Source organism: Anolis carolinensis, chromosome 4 (assembly GCF_035594765.1).
Source record: "Anolis carolinensis isolate JA03-04 chromosome 4, rAnoCar3.1.pri, whole genome shotgun sequence".
NCBI classification, from domain to species: Eukaryota; Metazoa; Chordata; class Lepidosauria; order Squamata; family Dactyloidae; genus Anolis; species Anolis carolinensis.
Window position 1 is genome coordinate 187,501,246 of NC_085844.1, and position 16,783 is coordinate 187,518,028.

The following is a 16,783-nucleotide window of genomic DNA, read 5'->3' on the forward strand; positions in this document are numbered from 1 at the left end:
TGAATGGGTAGCAGCAAAAGCAGTGAGTAGGGCGTACGGGAATACAGACAGCATCCTTTCTGAGGATCCTTCAAAATTTATTTGCCTGGTAAAGTTTCAGATTGTTGTCTGCCATGAAAATGAATCAATATTTGGCAGGCCTTCAAATCATTTGTTGACTTATGAATTTAATAAGGTTTTTTTTAAGCAATAAATAGAAGTGGTTTGGCCAGTTCCTTCTTCTGAAACATAGTGTAAAGCACTCAGTAGTCATCCATGGTCCCCCATCCAAATACTAAGCAGGTCTGAACCTGCTTATCTTCCAAGGTCAGCTGGGATCTGGTGCATTTAGGGTATTTAGGCCCCTATATATGAATAATACCTTGATTAAAGACCTACTGATGTCCATTCTCCTTTGTTCTGGTATGCAAATAGATATTGGGTTTATGGAGAAATAGAAAGATAACTCCATTGATTGAGTCTTAGTCTTACAATAGTGAGACAGGGATGAAGTACTGAGACATATTAACTTCGTAGTATCAATAGCCTGTCACTTATAAATCAGAGATGTTTGGGTTCAGATAGCTCATATCTGTGTATTCTTTCAATGGGTAACATTCATCTCTTTTTATAATAGCTCACCATTAATGTTGTTGTGTACATAAACCACTCTGGTTTCTTCTGATTGAGTTTTCCCCAAGCAGTAGATGATGCCCACCAGGTCTGCCCGGGAGAATCCTCGCATCTGCACTTCACTGCTGGTGTTCCTGTACATCTGGAGCTTGAATTTAGGATGTGTCATGACAATTCTATTGTCTCTGACAATCTGGAGGCTGGCATTCCGTTCACTCGTCACACATGAGAGATAGAAGTTAGTGTACGATGGACTCAGAACATTGGCCATTAGAGTGATATCCAGAATTGCTCCTGCATCAAAAGAACCAAAAAGTCATGGAATATTAGAATTGGAAGGGGCTACAAAGAACAATTAGTCCAATCCTCTGCCGTTCGGGAATGTACGACAAAGTGCTATAGAGAGATGGGCATCCAATGACTGTTCAAAGAACTCTAAAGAAGAAGAATTCACAACCATCTATTCCACTTTTGAACAGATGTTCTTCCTAATGTTCAGAATGAATCTGGTTTTTTCTTGTTTTAATTCTCCTGGTTTTTGTTCTAGTTTCTGAAGCAGCAGAAAACAAGCTTGCTCCACATTTTACATGACATCCCTTCAAATATTTAAAGATGGATATTATACCACCTGTCAGTCTTCTCCTGGCCGAATATATCCACCACTCCAAAAGAAATGAAACCCTAACATGCAGAAAGTATCAAAACTATTCTTGTGAATGCCACCTGCTTGCTCTTTATAGCTCTGATAGTGCTTCAAATTGTTGCAAAAGTTTTGGGTTGTTTCTTAAAGTGTATAGGAAAGGGGGAATTCATTGGACTTCATCCCACGAGGGGGATGTGACATTTCATGAGGTTCTGTCTTTAAAGAAAACCAGGAATGTTCTCACCCCCATCACACAGGATCGCCTTCTCCCATTCCTAGCTCAACCTTTGCAAGGATGCGAGAAGGTTTTTTGAAACGGGCATCCTTTTTGAGACAACATTCCCCTTACACCCATTACACTAAAAGAGACAGGCATATTTTAAAACACTTATTTCAATGGGACCCACACCGTCTTTAGGTCACTAATATTAAATAGGAGCCTCCGGTGGCCTAGGGGATAAAAGCCTTGTGACTTGAAGGTTGGGTTGCTGACCTGAAGGCTGCCAGGTTCGAATCCCACCTGGGGAGAGGGCGGATGAGCTCCCTCTATCAGCTCCAGCTCCATGCAGGGACATGAGAGAAGCCTCCCACAAGGATGGTAAAACATCAAAACATCCAAGCATCCCCTGGGCGACATCCTTGCAGATGGCCAATTCTCTCACTCCAGAAGCAACTCTGGTTGCTCCTGACACGTTAAATTTTTAAAAAATAAATAATAATAAAACTTTTTTTTATACCACCCTATCTCCCCGAGGGGACTCAGGGCGATTTCCAATCAAAATAACAACATACATTACATAGTCAGCAATTGAGAGACAATATTAAAACAGATACAACTATACAAGTAAAATAGACAATAAATAACAATTACAAACCAGCCATAATCAAGAGGACTGGGATCATTAGCCAAGTATCCTAACAATCCGGTTAGGGATGGATGAATCTTATATAATATGTTTCAAGGACATAGGTCGGAGGTATACAGAGTGAATTACTCAAAAACCTGCCAAAACCACCCGGTCTTCAGATCCTCACGAAAGGTGGATAAGGTAGGGGATTGCCTGATCTCTTTTGGGAGTGCATTCCAGAGCCGGGGGGCCTCTGCCGAGAAGGCCCGATCCCTCGTCCCCACCAACCGTACTTGGGACGGAGGTGGGAGTGAGAGAAGAGCTTCCCCGGACGATCTCAAGGCCTGCACCGGTTCATAGGGGGAGATGCGATCATGGAGATAGGCAGGGCCCGAGCCATTTAGGGCTTTATAGGTTAATAGCTGCACCTTGAATTGGGCCCGGCAGTTTATCGGCAGCCAGTGGAGCTGTTTCAATAGGGGAAACAGAAGGAACGTTAGCAGGCAACCCAAACAGAAATGTCACAAAGTAATCAGACATATACACCACTTTCCATCACAAGAAAAAAATCCCTGTTTTTAGGCATTTCTATGCATAGAGAAAAGAATGGAGTCGATTTCTGCCCGTCTTTCAGATCCCCCCATTTCAACACACTTGGGAGACGGAGTCCCACGAGCAACCACCAGAAGCAGTCCTGCATCATTTGATGGGCTCCGTGGGAGTCTGTCTTTGAAGTGTGTAGAAATGGGTAGAAACAAATCATAGGACCTCATCATTTTTCAGAGTATCCTGCAACTTTTGACTGCCATGGAACTGATCTGGGTGCCCTTCACAGGATGTAGTCAGTGCAGATGTGCCCCTAGTATACTCTTAGTTTAAAGACAGTGTAGTGTAATGCCATAAGTGTTGGAGGGGAACTCCAGAGGATTAAGAATTGAATCCTTACTTAGCCATGGAAATGCACTGGGTGACTTTGGGCGAGTCACTGTTTGTCATCCCCAGATGAAGGGATTAATAAACCTCCTCTATATTGTCGAAGGCATTCATGGCCGGGATCACAGGGTTGTTGTATGTTTTCCGGGCTGTATGGCCATGTTCTAGAAGTATTCTCTCCTGACGTTTTGCCCACATCGATGGCAGGCATCCTCAGAGGTTGTGAGGTATGGAGAAACTAAGCAAGTAAGGTTTATATATATCTGTGGAAAGTCCAGGGTGAGGGAAGAACTCTTGTCAGTTGGAGGCCAGCGTGAATGTTGCAGTTAATCACCCTAATTTGCATTGAATAGCTTCATTAACTGGCTACTTTCTGCCTGGGGGCATTCTTTGTTAGCTGCCCCTGTTCCCATGTCTGGAACTCTGAAAACATAGATGCCATAGATGTGGGCAAAACGTCAGGAGAGAATACTTCTAGAACATGGCCATACAGCCTGGAAACATACAACAAACCTCCTCTAATTAATTATGCCAAGAAAACCCTATGATGAGTTTGCCATAAATTAGAGTCAACTTGAAGGCACATGACATCAAAATCCTCCCAACAAAACTTATAACCAGAAATGAAATTCATTTTAATCCTGACCTCTACAGGCATATACACAGATAGTTATTATTCTCCTTGTTTTTCTGTTTAGTAGACTGAAACCAAGGGAATAAAAAATAGAATATGATATAGCGATAAAAACAATTATCTAGCCACTTTTTTTACCTGTCCCCAGATTGTTAGGATTTTCAGCCATGTGGGGTTTTGTATTTTAAAATCCGTATCGTTATTATATTAGTGAAAGTATTATTACTACAGTTGGTCCTCCACATTTGTAGGTTTGACTTTTGTGGATTTCGGTTATTCATGGATTTGATTAAAAAGGCAATGAGATTTAAAAGGCAATGATATCATCAATCATGCCTACAGTGTTTGTTTTGTCAATCATCATCAATCTACCACTTTGTTAAACAACAGACAATCCAGACTTCCTATTGTTGTTATTGTGCATGGCACTCCACAGTGGAGAAATCCTTGTCACAAAGAAATTACAGTCTAAAATCTATGACACTTTATTAGAAATAACCTATTTCTCCCACCTGCATTATATTAGTTTTATAGTATACATATTACTGTAGCATTACCAAAACTAACGTTCTTTGCCCAAAGGTGAGGAGAAAGCTTAGTTCAGAATAAACTTATACAGTAAAGGTAATTTTTGCAAATTTTTTGTATTGGTAGATGCTATTACAATATTTAATCACATGTCTGACTTTCTCTAGTCTGAATTAATCAAACAATGGAATGCATGTTTATTGCTTAGGAAGGTAATGGTCTTCCCTTCCCAGTAAGCTATATATCTAGCTACATTGAACCCTTGGTGGCCTGGCGGATTAAACCCCTGCTGACTGAAAGTTCGGCGGTTCAAATCTGGGGAGCGGGGTGAGCTCTCACTGTTAGCCGCAGCTTCTGCCAACCTAGCAGTCTGAAAACATTCAAATGTGAGTAGATCAATAGGTACCGCTTCAGCGGGAAGGTAATGGCGCTCCATGTAGTCATGCTGGCCACATAACCAAGGACACATCTACAGACAACGCTGGCTCTTCAGCTTAGAAATTGAGATGAGCACCAACCCCCAGAGTCGGATATGACTAGACTTAACGTCAGAGGAAAACCTTTACCTTTACTATCTAGCTACATAATGTGTTGAGAAATATTTTGAATTTTGTATTGTTGTATAGTTTGTATTAATAAAAAAAGAACCTCTTAAAACAAAAATATGTGCAGCTAGTGCTTGGATTGTTGATCTTTCCCTAGCACAGGAGGAAGTCCTTATCTCACCATAAAAACAATATTATTCTTCTGTCTACCCATTCAGCATAGTTTGGAAAACAAATAACTACACTACCAGCTAAAATATTTATCCTTGTATTTGACTGAATTTGGAAAGGCAATTGGAGATAGGTTGAATAACCAGACTATTCATAAACAGCCTTTGGCCTTCTTCAGATATTGTAGCATTCTTTCATGATAACCATGAGATCTGAGCACTTACGCAGTTTTTAAACTCTATTATTTTGGACTATGAATCCTAGAATCTTCTATCTGGCATGGTAAAAAAAAGACTAATCTCCCATTTCTGATCAAAATGTGCATATGTAATTACTTCCCAAATCACAATCGTCTATGTGTCAATTCTGCATTATTTCCTGCTTGAAAACTGAGAAATTCTTCAGGAGTCGGACTTCTAATTTTACATTAAGACATGTCTCTAACTGCACAGTGCACATTCTAGAATGATACTCTGTGCAGTAATACAACTAGATTCTCCCTCTGTGAGTACATCTACACTATAAAATTAATGCAGTTTTAAACCACTTTAACTGTCATGACTCAGTGCTTTGGGATCATGGGATTCGTAGTTTAGCAAGGTACCAGAACTCTTTTGCAGTGATGGCTGCATTGGTGAGGCAGCCGGGACGAATGAGGGACTATTCGCACGATTACATTATTTCCATTAGAAAAAGGGATGGGTCAGGAATTATACGGTGTTAAAACCCTGCAAACCCATACTGACCATAAACAAGAGAAATACATGTGTACAAACATGCAGTACATCAGGGGCTACAATGTCTGCACCTTCCCTTTTTGATCTCTCTTAAAAACTGATACCAACATGGAAGCTTTTCCTATCACTTAAAACATGTGCTTGGTTTGCATCACAAATGGCAGCTGGAATTATCTCAGAACATCCACTGAGCAGGAAATACCACTGAGCTGACTAGCATCAGGGAGACTGTCTTATTTTCGGGCCGTATTCATAATCTGTATGCCATGATTCAATCTTTGGAAATCCCACCATGAACCAAACCAATCAGTATCTTCTGGACTAAAGAAGAGTTCAGAACTATTAATGTTTGCAATTTCCCAATGTCTCAGCAAAGTCAATAACAAGGTCCGAATTATATGCAGAAATACACTTTTATTTAAAACAATCATAATAAACAGAGGAATACATATCTAAACATATATTTCTGTGAAGTACAGATTGATATGGAAAAGAGACAAAATGGGTTAATGAGAAAACAGATATGAGACTGATTGGAAGGAGAATTACACTTGCATCCATGATTACAGCTTTGTATGGGTTCAGTATTAAGTTGGGATAGGTGCAGAGAGTGTGGCAAAACAGCACATTATTAGAGCCCTCTCCGGTAATGTTTTTAAAAGTTTCATATCATCCAGTTGGGCCCTCCCCCAAAGGTGCAGCTGAGCTGCTGAACTTGCTGACCCAAAGGAATCCAGAGAGCAGGGTGAGCTCCCACTGTCAAGCCCAGCTTCGGCCAACCTAGCAGTTTGAAAACATGCAAATGTGAGTAGATCAATAGGTATCGCTCCAGCGGGAAGGTAACGGTGCTCTATGCAGTCATGCCGGTCTCATGACCAGGAGATGTCTATGGATAACGCCGGCTCTTCGGCTTAGAAATGGAGATGAGCATTAACCTCCAGAATTGGAAATGACTCGACTTTACCTTATCATCCAATATTTAACAGATGAAAACTGGGATACGTGTGCCCAAGCAGTATCAGTGCATGGTCAAGCTGCCAAATGTTATTAATGAGGAGGAATACACAGGCTAAGAGAGACTGTAGCAGTTCGGTTTTGCCTGAGATTACTGGGAAGAGAAGACCATTATCTTCTTCCGCTGCTTCCTGAGTGCTTCTTTGCTTGGAATTCAGGGCCCATCCACACTGCCATATAATCCAGTTTCTGAATTGAGATTATCTACTTTGAATTGGATTATATGGCAGTGTAGACTCATATAATCCAGTTCAAAGCAGACAATTTGGATTCAGAAACTGAATTATATGGCAGTGTAGATCCAGCCTCTGTTTATAACAACTGGTTAGTGGAAGACAAAGGAGGAAAGTGAGATAATGAGTAAGAAGTTGAGATGTTGAAAGCAGCTGAAAAAGCAGGGCACCTGAGGATTTATTAGGACTACTCCTGGAAAATTTGGACAGTTGGAGGGCATGAAGTTTTTAGGGTAGCACTGGGTAGTTAGACAATGCACCTATAGATTGTTTTAATTAGGGGTTGCTGGAGGGCACCATCCTGTCCAACCATCTGAAATCTCAGATCGCTCAAATTTTGCTAAAGGCAGGTTTCATCTTGCCACAGATTTCTAGTGACTCTTCCAGCGGCCCATTGAGGCTCCATTTTCTTTGGCACTAGAATATTTCTCAGTGTGGGGAAAAGAAGAGCACATGAGATGTATGTGACCATCAAGCCTTTTGAAGACCCGTATCCCTTCCTTTTTTTTTTGGTAAAAATTTGACATTACCTATTATTTCTGAAATCTGGCAACAAATAATTAGGTGCATGACAGTGTGTGAGGAAGGGAACTAAATATATGCAGAATGTAAGCCGTTCTGAGTCCCCTCGGGGAGAAGGGCGGGGTATAAATGCATGTAATAAATAAATAAATAAATAAATAAATGGACTATGAACAGGATAGTCAGTATCTTAGCCACTGTGATAGTCTTTGTTCAGTCAGTACAAAGACCCTTTCCTTTCCCCCAGATTGTTTATTCTTTCAGGTTTAAAGGTTTCTCGCTGATTTCGGCACAGTTGCTGTCCTCAACTATTGCTTCTTCCCGTGGCTATATTCTGTGGCCGCTTTAGTTTGTTTTATGCATTAGAAATTATGACTTATTATAGCTACAACTTCATGATCTAAACCTTAGGCACATCTATACTGACTACTTAATTTTCAAACTGGTATTGAGGAAAGGAGTTTTGCTGTGCAGATGATTACTGCACATACAAAATCCCAGAACTAGTTTGAGGTCCAGGTGGCAACTGCACAAACCACAGAGCACTAATGCGCATTAAGGGCTTTCTTTCGTGCACTATCAACCACCGCAGTTTGAAGCTAGTTTTGAACTGCATTAAATAGTCAGTGTAGATGGGGCCTTTATCTTTGGAACTGATAACTGAGCTTCAGCCATAGGGTAGTTAAAAATGTAAAGGAAATATAAACTCCAATAAATAAGAAAGGGCTTTACCTGCCAGTTGTAATAAGAAGCTTAGAAGACAAATCCTGTCCAGTCCCATTTTCCAGGATGCACTCAATGTCAGGAGCATTCAGGCATCACTAATCCATAAGAGGGAAAAGTTCAGAGGGAATATTTGTCATTTTTCATTCCCAATATCCATCTTCTTCACACTTGGCATGTCTGTGCCCTCAAGTCCTTTGCAAGAGCTGAAAGGAAGTTCACACACTAGACTAAAGGGATGGTGGGGAAGATAAGTTTCTGTTGCCTGATTTAAGAGGAAATGTTCTTGGCTTGTTCCATCAGAGACCTCCACAAAATGCCTCCGCTGAGCTTCATGGAGAAAATCTCAGGAAATGCAAAAGTAGCTTCATTTAGCTAGCCAGAAGAGCTGTGTTTCTGTCCAAGGAAGTCCAAGGAAGTTCTGGAAATCAGAGTCCCAATTCAAAAAGACCTTCTAAGCCCAACATTTAATACCATATGTAGCTTCAGAGGGGGGTTAATCCTGCTGTTTCTTCCATGCCGACCAGGAAGCATTGGGATAGGGACAAAAGAAAAACTCTGGGCAGCACAGGAATGGGTTATGGGTGGGAATGGACTGGGCAGGACATGAGATGGAAGAGTCTCCTTGGCTGGAGTTCAGCCGGGGCGGGAATGGAGGCCATTGGGGGAGGAATGCCTGGAGGCCCTCACCAACAGAACTCCAGTGACATGAAATCCTGTTTCCCATACAGCGTTTCCTGCTCTCCACCCATTGTTCCTTGCATATCTCTGCCTCTTCCAGGGGGGAGCAGCTTGAGAGGTAACTGGACTGGGATACCAATGTTGGAGTGAAAGAAGACCATAGCATTCAGATTTTCCAGACTGAAGGCTGAGCAGTTTACTGTGAGGAGTTCTGCCTACAAATTAGTAGATGCCAGGGATAAACCGGGGTTTAAAACTGAAAAGAAAAGGACAGCAGAAAGATAGCTCTACTGTGGATTAATCTACAACCTAAGGCCTTCGGTGGCGCAGTGTGTTAAAGCACTGAGCTGCTGAATTTGTGGACCAAAAGGTTGCAGGTTCGAATTCGGGGAGCGGAATGAGCGCCTGCTGTTAGCCCCAGCTTCTGCCAACCTAGCAGTTAAAAAACTTGCAAATGTGAGTAGAGCAATAAGTACTGCTCCAGTGGGGAGGTAACAATGCTCCATGCTGTCATGCCAGCCACATGACCTTGAAGGAGTCTACAGACAACGCCGGCTCTTCGGCTTAGAAATGGAGATGAGCACCACACCCCATAATTGGACATGACTGGACTTAATGTCAGGGGAAAACCTTTACCTTTACCTATGTCAAATGAATGAAGCTGCATCCACGCATAGTTTTGCATGGAACCTAATTCTGGGCCCCTAAGATAGAGCTACTTTTCTGTGTTCACTCTCCTAGTATAGGAAAAGATTGATGTTTTATAAAACTGTGATTTGACTGCATCCTTGGGCAATTCACATTCTCTCAGCCTCAGAGGAATACAACATAACTCCCCTCCCCCAAACAAATTTTGCCAAGAAAACCTCATAATAGGGTCTCCTTGGGGTTGCCATAAGTCTGAAAAGATCTGAAGGCGGACAACAACAACAACAACACAGGACCAATCTCAGGGAGCGGCTTTACAGAAAACAATAGCTGTAAACATGTTTGGGAGGAAGTCTAATGACAATAGCCAGTTTTCACTTCCACACTCCTAGAGATTGCTTATAATTCATGAGTGCAGTCACATCATGTCTTATTTCAATTTCTGCATGCCATGGATAATACTCGTTCTGGGGCACAACAGAATGGGATAGAAATACAGTATTAACTGACAGGAATGTGGAATGGGTTGAAAGAGTCCACTCTGTTCTTTTTCACTGTGATGCTTATTCTATTTTTTTTTAAAATGCCTGGGTAGGAAAAAGATGTTAGCCAAAGATGGGCTGGCTCCCTGAGGCAATGCTAGTGCTTTCCCATTGACTTATCTATGGCTCATAAAAAATCCATAATTTTGGCCCCAAAACCTGTGGTTTATATTTGAGGTCAAATTAATGTCGTTGAATCTCCACATTTTCAGATTTAACTTTTGAAGGTTTCATTATTCATGGATTTGATTAAAATGTTCTCCCCAAGAATCTCCAGGGCTTCTTCTACACTGCTATATCAGATCCAGATTATCTGTTTTGAACTCGATTATATGGCAATGTAGACTCACATAATCCAGTTCAAAGCAGATAATGTGGATTATCTGATTTGATAATCTGGATTATATGGCAGTGTAGAAGGGGCCTAGGTCATCTGATGCAACCCTTTGGTAAATTTCTGCTTGAAGTTGATCATTGACATTCTGAAGGATTTGGAGATTCCTAGAGAAAACATCTCTTTAAAATGTCTCTTGGTCCTCCTGTTTACCTATTCTCTCAGGTAAAAAAAAATATTGTCATTTGTAGCTCTTCACTTTTGCATGGGTCCTGTATCACTAACCCCAGAGACTGTCAAAGACTGTATTATAGTATATGCTAAGGAATTTCATGAACCTGGAAATTGATGCTACCTTGTAGTGCATCAATTGCCTCTTAATTCTGGTTGTTATCAAAGATGCTCCTTTAGTGGTGTACATTTAGCCTGGGAAACACAGGCATTGCTTGTAGCAATTTCCAAGCAAACTTTAGGACCATTAGGAAGCAAGTCAGATATGGACTGGGTGGCCTGGCACAGTCTGAGACTACATTTTATCCCCCTGGAAATCTAAAGCAAGCACAGGCAGGAAAGGGAAATTCATTCATTGTTTCCGACTATTGACATGGAACTCAGGAAATCAGGTGCCCTTGTGGAATAGCAGCGTGGGTGAAATATAACGGGCCCAGGCTCCATCTCACCACTCCAAATTCTATAATTTGCCTTCAGCATCTCTATCATGATAACTCACTGCCTCATCACACTAGAGCATGAATCCACTTTAAATCCGGTTTCTGCTTCCTGTCTGGCTGAGCTTTGTAAAAACCCCTCCCTAAAGTGGATTTAAAATGTATCCAAGCTCTAGTGTTATGATGTCCTCAGTGTCTGGTGAAGCATAGAACACCACTGTGTGCTTTTGAAATAGTTCTTCTTCTCTACTGGCCCATTGTGTCATGTGTCTGCCATAAAATACAAAGCAAGTGAGAGCAGGGTATAGACAACTATTTTTTTTAAAAGATGATTCATCCCCATAAATTGTTATACTGACTTTAAAAAGGAATTACTTCATTGCTTGTTTCTTTTTTTAATGTAGCTTTTTGTGGTTCTATATTTTGATAGTTTTCATTTTAAAAAACCCAACAAGATTAATAAGAGAATTTACTTTACTGACCTAATACTGAGTGAGCACTTAATTGGGTACGTGTATAAACACACACATCCCAAAAATTTGAGAATGGAATACACCATCTGACCATGAACCCTTAAGTATGTCTTAGGCTTCTTAAAATGGAAAGTCAGATCATCTTCAACCACTGAGGGTCAACAAAGAACACAACCTATTTATTTATTTACAGCATTTTTTTACCCCACCTTTCTCACCCAAGGGGACTCAAGGTGGCTTACAATAAATAGGCGAAAATTCAATGCCCAAAAACAATACACTAAAACAACAATTCATATAAAAACGAATAACATTACAGAGTAAAAAACACATTATACATAATTTAAAACATATCTAAGTTAAAATCCATTCGTCCAAAATCCTCATACGTAATCTTAGTCCGGACCATGTGAAATCGATGTTCTCATTCATTAAATGCTTGTGTGCACAACCATGTCTTTAAGGCTTTTCTGAAGCCCAGGAGAGTTGGAATCTGCCAAATATTGCTGAGGAGGCTGTTCCACAGATGAGGAGCCACCACTGAGAAGGCCTTGTCCCTTGTTCCCACCAGCCGCGCCTGTAAGGCTGGTGGGACAGAGAGCAGGGCCTCCCCAGACGATCTAAGAGTTCTGGAAGGCTCATAGGAGGTGACATGTTCGGACAGGTAAGATGGGCCAGAAGCGGTTAGGGCTTTGTAAGTCAAAACCAGCATTTTGAATTGGGCTCGGTAGCATATCGGCAGCCAGTGGAGTTGTTTTAGCAGAGGGGTAGTACGCTCCCTGTAAGCCGCTCCAGTTATTAATCTGGCTGCCGCCCATTGTACTAGTTGGAGCTTCCAGGCCGTCTTCAAAGGCAGCCCCACGTAGAGCGCATTGCAGTAGTCCAAACGGGATGTAACCAGAGCGTGGACCACCATGGCCAAGTCAGACTTCCCAAGGTACGGGTGCAGCTGTCGCACAAGTCTTAGTTGTGCGAATGCTCCCCTGGCTACCACTGAAACCTGGAATTCCAGGCTCAGCGATGAATCCAGGAGAACACCCAGACTGCGAACCTGTGTCTTCAGGGGGAGTGCGACCCCGTCCAACGCAGGCTGTAACCCTATTCCCTGTTTGGCCTTATGACTGACCAGGAGGACCACTGTCTTTTTTGGATTCAATTTCAATTTGTTCGCCCTCATCCAGTCCAACACAGCAGCCAAGCATCGGTTCAGGACCTGAACAGCCTCCTTAGTAACATGTGGGAAGGAGTGACAGAGCTGGACATCATCTGCATACAGATGACACCGCACCCCGAAACTCCGGATGATCTCTCCCAGCGGCTTCATGTATATGTTAAACAACATGGGGGAATTCCATCCTGATCCTGTCCTCTGGATACTAGCTATCTCTCCTAATTAAAATGTGTGTGCCAGTTGCGCCCATACCTTGGGAAGTCAGACTTGGCCACCATAGTCCATGCTCTGGTTCCTTCCCAAATAGATTACTGCAACGCGCTGTACACGGGGTTGCCTTTGACTGTTCAGAAGCTTCAAATGGTCCAGTGGGCGGCAGCCAGATTGCTCACCAGAGCAGAGTACAGGGAACACACAACCCCCCTGTTACATCAGCTCCACTGCTCGCCAGTCTGCTATCGAGCACAATTCAGAGTGCTGGCTTTAGCCTATAAAGCCCTAAATGTTCTGGTCCAGCTTACCTGTCCAAATGTATCTCCCTCTATGAACCATCTCAGAGTTTAAGATCGTCTGGGGAGGCCTTCGCAGGTGTGATTGGTGGGGATGAGAGACGGGGCCTTCTCAGTGGTGGCACCTCCGCTGTGGAATTTCCTCCCCAGGGATATTAGATCAGCCCCTTCCCACTTGACCTTCCATAAGAGAGTAAAAAGATGGCTTTGTGACCAAGCCTTTGGAGAACTTGTGCAATAGATAGATATGAAATAACATGCAATAACTATAGGAACGGTCCGGATTATGCTTGTGGATTATGTGGTTACTTTTGATTATATTGTTTTAAATGCTTCTAATAGTTGTAATGTATTTTATTATTCTATTTAAATGTTCATTTTAATTGTACATTGTTTTTAAGGCATCAAATAGTTGCCTATATGTAAAGCTGCCTTGAGTCCCATTCAGGATAGAGAAAGGCAGGGTAGAAATGTTATAAATAAATATATAAATAAATAAATAGGTGTCTACTGCAAACTCGATAAGCATTCCCTCTAAACCTTCATCTAAGTCATTAATAAAGATGTTGAACAGTACTGGGCCCAGGACGAACCTTGCGGCACTCCACTAGTCACTTCTTACCAGGATGAAGAGGAACCATTGGTGAGCACCCTTTGAGTTTCGTCGCTTAACCAATTACAGATCCACTTAATAGTAGCATTGCCTAGCCCACATTTGACTAGTTTGTTTGCAAGAAGATTATGGGGGACCTTGTCGAAGGCCTTACTGAAATCAAAATACGCTACATCCAGGCCTGTAGCGAGGGGGCGGTTTTAGGGGTTTAACCCCCCCCCCCTGAAATTTTTCAGGTTATAAAAAAAACCTGGTTTACTCATGAATTTTAACTGGTTAACCAAATCCCCATGCTAAGTCTATGAGACACAAAACATTAAGAGTCCCTCCAGGCACTATCTCAAGCAGATATTGACAGGTTTATAGCGGGGAGGGGTGTGTCCAAGGGGTTAAACCCCCACCCCCAAAATTTTCAACACAACACCCCCCCCCCCCCCCCGAAAAAAATTTCTGGCTACGGCCCTGGCTACATCCACAGCATTCCCTGCATTTACCCTTGATGTCAAGTCCCTCTGTCTTGTCTGGATTCAGTTTCAGTTTGTTCTTCTTCATCCAGCTCATTACTTCCCAGAGACAGTAATTCAGAGGAGACATGCTATCCTTAGCTGAAACTGGTTTTGAAGGCTTTTGATAGCCACCACTACCTGGAAGAATTCTAGGGATGTGAAGTTTTTTTTTACAATCAAACCTGGTTCTAATCATAAATCTAGGCTTCAGCACATCATTTGCCTTGCTAGAATAAGCCTGGTTCATGACTACCTAGAGCATCACAGTGGACCGACATATATGCCTGAAGCAGATGAGTGTCTCTCTTGAACATGCATAGTTAGGTCACAAGATACTCTTCTGTTATCTTTCTCTTTCCCAGTTCTGAGAAGAGGACAGTTCAGCTCAGAAGACACAAAAGGGAAGATTATATTATGTCTTGGCTAATTAAGAAGTAGTCATTCCCACAGAGCACTAAAGCTACAATGGCACTGCTCTTAAGCACTTTGGCTCTTTGTGTGAGGAACTGAATGAAAAGCATTTTCACATAGGAGAATTAAATCAGACTGTTATTGTTATTGCTGCTGCTTTGTTTTTCTCATGTCTGCTTCTTCTGTAAATAAAAAAAAATTGTGTGTTTATTTTGTTTTCTATGTTTTATCTCATAATAACAAACATTTCCAGAAATAGTCAATAAACATGCAAGGCTAAGGGATGCTCTTTGGCACCATGTGTGAAAATGTCTAGAGGCAACTTGGCTGTTCTGACATCTTCCAAGTCATTCCCCCATGCACCACTCCGTTCTTTTCCTCTTTACACAACACTTCTGTGTAAACATTGGGGCAGCTGCCTTGGAAAGGGAACCTCACAAAACCTGATGGTAATCTGACAATAGCAATAGGAAAGACAGGAACTGACCTCTCCTTGACCCAATTCTCCATAAAACAGAATAGGAACTTCAGGCTCTCTCTGGAGGAGCACTTGCATTTACCTACATAGCTGAAGACTAAATCCTAAGGAATAAATGCATAGGAATTACTTCAGAGCATCTAGAAGGCAGCTGTAAAAATAATAAAGCAGAAAACTGAAAACACAATGCTTGACTAGTTATAAGGCATGTGCATAGTAACAAGTGCTTAATAGTGAGCAGAAGCTACCAATGAGGCAGCAGGAAGGCCAGCAGAATGATGAAATGGGACATTTGCCTCTCTCCAGGTTGTAGTATTTGTAGCTATTGCCCACTAAGCCAGATTGGTCAGTGCCTCATTTACCGGGAAGTCCATCATTTTATTAAATTAAATTTCCTTCCAAATTAGGGGACCAATCAGCAACAGCAGTGGGTAATGTATCTCAACTAATCTGTGCACAGATCATAGCTTGAACCAATCAATGCTCAGCACAGCAAAAGTCAATTCTTTAAAATTACTGTCGAAACTCTATAAATGTCTTTGTGTGTATCCATTGCCTTTATGTCTGATTTGGGAGTTCTTTCACCCCAAAATACACTTTTGGCCATAGTGAATAAAACCTATGTTCTTGTTATATGAGCTGGTCATTGACCGTAATAAAAGTTTACTTACTTACTCTTATCTTGTTTCACCTGTTATTTTGAAGTAGATAAGCTACGACTGAGGATAAAAGGATCTGTGCCCGGCGAGTATAAGCTAAACCAAATGGGCCAGGACAGAGAAATATTCACCAGGTAGAAGACAAACCACAGAGGTTTATTCAATTTGGCCAAAAGTGATGTAAGTACAAGTGGATGCTTCAAAGTGTACAAACATAAACATACAGAAAAAGCACAATGTCTTATACAGTTTGACAGCTATTCAAAACTCCTGCTCCTTCCCCTGATATATATAAACAATGGATCTTGATAATTACCTGGCTTGAGAAATAGCCAGAGGGATTTGCCCAGCCTTCTTGTTCTCATGAAATATCTCATCAGGGTTATGGGGAGGTGACTGCCTCTAGACTACATCTTGTTCCATTTTGTATGAGAAATAGATACATGGAACAATACCAGTTACACAGAAAGTCAAGGAAAGCAGATACAATGTATTAAAGGGTTGGAAACAATAAAGTCTTGCGGTGGGGGGTAAAGCTGCCACCGGTCTGCTCCCGATTTCTGATACTTCGAATTAGTGAAAGTTTGAAAAAAAAATTTAAATAATAATAAATATTTATTGTGGAGCCTTGGCAAATTATAGATCTTTTTACTGTGCGTGTGTAATTGTGGCTCATTTGAAACTTGGGTGCTTGAGACCCTGAATCCGCAGTTCAATGGAGTAGTAAAGACAACATAGACAATACACTTTATGAATCTCTGGCTACTCCAGCCCAATTCTATAATCAGCTTCCAGTGGAAGTCAACTATAGATTCATGCTGGATATTGAGGCATGGTCTGAGGAGGAGGAGGGGTCCCCTTTGGTGATGGGGCCTGATACTCTTGAAGTAGAATTTGAATTGGAGTCCACCATTTCTGTAGTGCCTCAGAGAGAAAGTAATTCTTCT

The 16,783-nt window shown here is 41.6% G+C and overlaps 1 protein-coding gene across 3 annotated transcripts in view; it reads right to left on the reverse strand.

Moving 5' to 3' along the window:
* Positions 1 to 8,913, reverse strand: part of tie1 (tyrosine kinase with immunoglobulin like and EGF like domains 1) — a 42,144-nt gene extending 33,231 nt beyond the window's left edge. For all 3 annotated transcript variants that reach the window (XR_010005440.1, XR_506254.3, XM_008109467.3), the window contains exons 1-2: positions 8,153 to 8,913; positions 622 to 906 (exon numbers count right to left, since the gene is read on the reverse strand). Coding sequence is in view for 1 of the 3 variants with exons in the window: in XM_008109467.3 (XP_008107674.1) it covers positions 622 to 906; positions 8,153 to 8,231 (364 nt within the window). In the remaining 2 variants the exon portion in view is untranslated. The remainder of the gene's footprint in view (positions 1 to 621; positions 907 to 8,152) is intronic.
* Between the last annotated feature and the right edge of the window lie 7,870 nt (positions 8,914 to 16,783).